At 46.9% G+C, this 5,000-nt stretch overlaps 2 protein-coding genes across 2 annotated transcripts in view; both read right to left on the minus strand.

Moving 5' to 3' along the window:
- The window catches only part of LOC118494550 (transcription initiation factor TFIID subunit 4-like), a 4,471-nt gene extending 4,160 nt beyond the window's left edge, over nucleotides 1-311 (minus strand). Inside the window, exon 1 of the mRNA XM_035998858.1 lies at nucleotides 303-311. The gene's annotated coding sequence lies outside the window, so the exon portion shown is untranslated. The remainder of the gene's footprint in view (nucleotides 1-302) is intronic.
- A 1,520-nt stretch (nucleotides 312-1,831) lies between these two features.
- The window catches only part of LOC118494551 (integrator complex subunit 3-like), a 10,582-nt gene continuing 7,413 nt past the window's right edge, over nucleotides 1,832-5,000 (minus strand). Inside the window, exons 11-15 of the mRNA XM_035998859.1 lie at nucleotides 4,647-4,814; nucleotides 3,550-3,650; nucleotides 3,391-3,463; nucleotides 3,001-3,154; nucleotides 1,832-2,462 (exon numbers count right to left, since the gene is read on the minus strand). Coding sequence (XP_035854752.1) covers nucleotides 2,385-2,462; nucleotides 3,001-3,154; nucleotides 3,391-3,463; nucleotides 3,550-3,650; nucleotides 4,647-4,814 — 574 coding nt within the window. The 3' untranslated portion in view covers nucleotides 1,832-2,384. The remainder of the gene's footprint in view (nucleotides 2,463-3,000; nucleotides 3,155-3,390; nucleotides 3,464-3,549; nucleotides 3,651-4,646; nucleotides 4,815-5,000) is intronic.

Raw genomic sequence — 5,000 nt, forward strand, 5'->3', positions numbered from 1 at the left:
TGTGTGTCTCAATCTGTATGTTTGTGTCTGTGTGTCTCTGTGTGTGTGTGCGTGTGTCTCTGTGTGTGTGTGTGTCTGATAATTAAAATGCAAACAGCTGAAACAAAGAGTCCCAGAACTAAACAGCTGATGCACAATCACGCGTGTGTGTGTGTGTCTCTGTCTGTCTGTATGTATGTGTGTGTGTGTGTGTGTGTGTGTGTGTCTCTGTCTGTCTGTATGTATGTGTGTGTGTGTGTGTGTGTGTGTGTGTAACATGAACCAGGAGGTCAGTCTGAACCAGAGCGTGTGGATCTTCTTACCTCGGTGTCTGTCTGTCTGTCTGTGAATCTGTCTCACTGATCCTGCTGCTTTATTAAAGCTGCTGCAGCTGGAACCAATCAGCCAATCAGAACTCGTGTGTGTGTGTGTGTGTGTGTGTGTGTGTGTCTCTGTTGAATTTGGAATCTGTTTATTATCCTCAAATTTCTGAAATTTTTCAGTAACAAAACTCTTTTTTTCTGTTAAAGAGTAAGATCCTTATTTTAATATATATATATATATATATATATATATATATATATATATATATATATATATATATATATATATTTTTATTTATTTTTTTTTTTTTGCGTTTGCTAACTCCACCAGACTCCATGTAAATAATCACTACTTTTATCATACATCACACTTCATTCAAAGTGGACAGAAACTAAATCAAAACTATCAAAATCCGTCTTGGGTGGCCAGGATAGCTCAGTCGGCACATATACAGAGGTTCATGCCTCGATGCAGAAGGTCCAGGGTTCAAGTCCGACCTGGGACGATTTCCTGCATGTCTTCCCCCTCTCTCTCCCCCTTTCATTGCTTTCCTATCATTAAAGGCAGAAATGCCCCAAAAAATAATCTTAAAAAAAAAAAACTCGTCTTGGTTCATCTTTCCACTGTTCCAACAATCACCACTCTGGTTTGGTTGAAATAAACCCTTAATTCACCCATTTACATGTGGAGATATGCTGGCTCTATACACGCTAAAAGTCCTGATTATTTACATGGAGTCTGGTGGAAATATGCTGGCTCTATACACGCTAAAAGTCCTGATTATTTACATGGAGTCTGGTGGAAATATGCTGGCTCTATACACGCTAAAAGTCCTGATTATTTACATGGAGTCTGGTGGAGATATGCTGGCTCTATACACGCTAAAAGTCCTGATTATTTACATGGAGTCTGGTGGAAATATGCTGGCTCTATACACGCTAAAAGTCCTGATTATTTACATGGAGTCTGGTGTAGTTTGGTGATGGTGATTTCGGGGCTGTTTCATGTTAAACTAAAAGGATCTTACTCTTTAACTAAAAGGTCTATCTCTGTAGGGATCCATCCCATAATGTTGTCAGACACCTAGAATAATAATCTGAGCCCCCCCCCCCAGTAACAGACGACTGACGACCAGTACCAAACCATCAGTGTTTATATGAAGTTCTTCCAACATGATGAACAGACGAGATTTTACTGCAGCGGGACAAACAGGAAGGAGCTGCTGAAACAGCAGGAAGTCAGGATCCTCCACAATAAAGGTACGTTCCATTTTATCAGGGAAGTCGGGAATAACCGGAACGAGATGTTTATGATGAATGTTTATTTCTACTTCTACGTTTTGGATGTTAACGTTAGGGCTGGAGTTGGTCTCAACTAATCTGTCTGTCTGTTAATCTGTCTGTCTCTCTGCCTGCCTCTCTCTCTGCCTGCCTGTCTCTCTGCCTGCCTGTCTGTCTCTGCCTGCCTGTCTGTCTCTGCCTGCCTGTTCGTCTCTGCCTGCCTGTCTGTCTCTCTGCCTGCCTGTCTGTCTCTGTCTCTCTGCCTGCCTGTCTGTCTGTCTGCCTGCCTGTCTGTCTGTCTCTGTCTCTCTGCCTGCCTGTTCGTCTCTCTCTGCCTGCCTCTCTAACTGGTTTTGCAGCTGAAATATTGACATTGAATCCCAAATGTAATGGTATCCATGGCGATACGCAGCCGTAGTCGGTGTGATGTCATTCCCACTTCCGAGCTAAAAGGAATGCGCGCCGCCCCCCCCCCATCATCATCATCATCATCATCACGTATTAAAATCAGTCTGTCGGTTCCCAAAAGTTCGTGGTTTCCTCCTCAAAGTGCATTGTGGGAAAAAACAGCCACATGGGAGCCACATGGCGACCTTTTTTGCCCCGTCTCCATGGAAACAGCGTGAGTCTCGTCCCGTGAAAGTCAGTTCGCTGCACGGATTTTAAAAAAACAGTCCGCGGCGTCTCAGAGCCCCGCCCCTCCCACGGCGGTCAGTGCGTGTCATTGGGAGGGGGCGGGGCCTCTTCCGGAGCCGGAGCGGGGTCGGAGCGGCTGATTGGCTGACGGTCTCCGTGGTCAGATCAGTCGCTGTCAGAGCCGACGGCGGACGAGCCTTTCCTCTTCCTCTTCGGAGCTTTGGGCTTCGAGTCTTCCTCCTCCTGAAACACAATGACAAAATTATTAAGAAATCCCACCAGACTCCATGTAAATAATCAGGACTTTTAGCGTGTATAGAGCCAGCATATTTCCACCAGACTCCATGTAAATAATCAGGACTTTTAGCGTGTATAGAGCCAGCATATTTCCACCAGACTCCATGTAAATAATCAGGACTTTTAGCGTGTATAGAGCCAGCATATCTCCACCAGACTCCATGTAAATAATCAGGACTTTTAGCGTGTATAGAGCCAGCATATCTCCACATGTAAATGGGTGAATTAAGGGTTTATTTCAACCAAACCAGAGTGGTGATTGTTGGAACAGTGGAAAGATGAACCAAGACGGCTTTTGATAGTTTGATTTAGTTTCTGTCCACTTTGAATGAAGTGTGTTTTACGATGATAAAAGTCCTGATTATTTACATGAAGTCTGGTGGAAATATGCTGGCTCTATACACGCTAAAAGTCCCGATTATTTACATGAAGTCTGGTGGGAAGTTGCCGCTGGGATTGAACATGCGTCGTGTGGCGTATGTACCGAGGCGCTGCTGGAGGCGCTCTCCTCCTCGTTGGTGGGTGGCGCGGCTCCTTTCCGGGAGCGTGGCGAGGACACCGGCGCCTTCCGGCGAGACTTTGGCGGCTTGGCCTGAGAGTCCTCGTACTCCTCGGCCAGGGCGAACAGGTCACTGAACCTGAGGGAGGAAGTGATGTCATCAGGACATGCGTGATGTCACCACGCTCTCAAAATATTCAACTTCTTAAAATATATGAACTTTTTCAAAATATGTGTGTCTGTCTGCGTGTGTGTGTGTGTGTGTCTGTCTGTCTCTGTGTGTGCGTCTCTGTGTGTGTGTGTGTGTGTGTGTGTGTCTCTGTGTGTGTGTGTGTGTGTGTGTGTCTCTGTGTGTGTGTGCGTGTGTGTGTGTACCTCATCTTGTGTGCCTCATCACAGCTGGCCTGAACGTGCTGCAGAGCCTGAAGGATCGGAGTCTGAGTGAAGACTGAAGACGGAGACAAACAGCCAATCAGCCACTGATACATCAGTAATCAAGTACTAATAGTTACTCATAGTAATCAGATTACTGACAGTTGTTCTTGGTGTTGCTCAGGCTCAGCCTCAGGTTGTCCAGATGTTCCAAAATCTGTTCCAGAGTCAGCTGAGCCAGTTTACTGCTGGAGCTGCGTAGACTGAACACACACACACACACACACACACACACACACACACACACACACACACACACACACAGACAGACACACAGATCGTGTTTTTTAGAGACAACATTATACAACTGTCACCTCGGTTTTTCTGTGGCAAAATATTCCAACTTTTTAAAAACAATTCCTAAAAAAAATCACCAGTTTTCTCTCTCTCTCTAACCTCTGCCTGTCTGTCTCTCCTCTCACCTGTCTGTCTCTCTCTAACCTCTGCCTGTCTGTCTCTCTACCCTCTGTCTGTCTGTCTAACCTGTCTGTCTGTGTGTCTGACCTGTCTGTCTGTGTGTCTGACCTGTCTGTGTGTCTCTCTAACCTGTCTGTCTCTCTAACTTGTCTGTCTGACTTGTCTGTGTGTCTAACCTGTCTCTCTAACCTGTCTGTCTGACCTGTCTGTGTGTCTAACCTGTCTCTCTAACCTGTCTGTGTGTCTGAGCCATCTGTCTCTCTGACCCATCTGTCTCTCTGACCTGTCTCTCTCTCTAACCGGTCTGTCTCTCTGACCGGTCTGTCTCTCTCTCTAACCGGTCTGTCTCTCTCTCTAACCGGTCTGTCTCTCTCTCTAACCGGACTGTCTCTCTAACCTGTCTGTCTCTCTAACTTGTCTGTCTGACTTGTCTGTGTGTCTAACCTGTCTCTCTAACCTGTCTGTCTGACCTGTCTGTGAGTCTAACCTGTCTCTCTAACCTGTCTGTGTGTCTGACCCATCTGTCTCTCTGACCCGTCTGTCTCTCTGACCCATCTCTCTCTCTAACCGGTCTGTCTCTCTGACCCATCTGTCTCTCTGACCTGTCTGTCTCTCTGACCTGTCTGTGTGTCTGACCCATCTGTCTCTCTGACCCATCTGTCTCTCTGACCTGTCTCTCTTTCTAACCGGTCTGTCTCTCTGACCTGTCTGTGTGACCTGTCTGTCTCTCTGACCTGTCTGTGTGACCTGTCTGTCTCTCTGACCTGTCTGTGTGTCTGTACCTCTGTCTCTTGCGGGGCTGGTTGTTGTTCTTGATCAGCTGGGCCTTGATGTGCTCTCCCAGCGTGTCGTCGTGTTTCGACGCCCAGTGTCTCAGGATGCTGGTGGTGAACTGGTCGTCATGGTGACAGGGACGACTCAGCACCATCTTCACCATCTCCTCACTGGGCCTGGACAGAGAGAGAGACAGGTACACAGAGAGAGAGAGAGAGACAGGTACACAGAGAGAGAGACAGGCACACAGACAGACAGAGAGAGACAGGCACACATAGAGAGAGAGAGACAGGAAGACAGACAAAGAGAGGGTTATGGTCAAGGTGAATGGGTTAGGGCAGTGGTTCTCAACCTGTGGGGCC

This window comes from Sander lucioperca, unplaced genomic scaffold (genome assembly GCF_008315115.2).
Source record: "Sander lucioperca isolate FBNREF2018 unplaced genomic scaffold, SLUC_FBN_1.2 Unpl_25, whole genome shotgun sequence".
NCBI lineage: Eukaryota > Metazoa > Chordata > Actinopteri > Perciformes > Percidae > Sander > Sander lucioperca.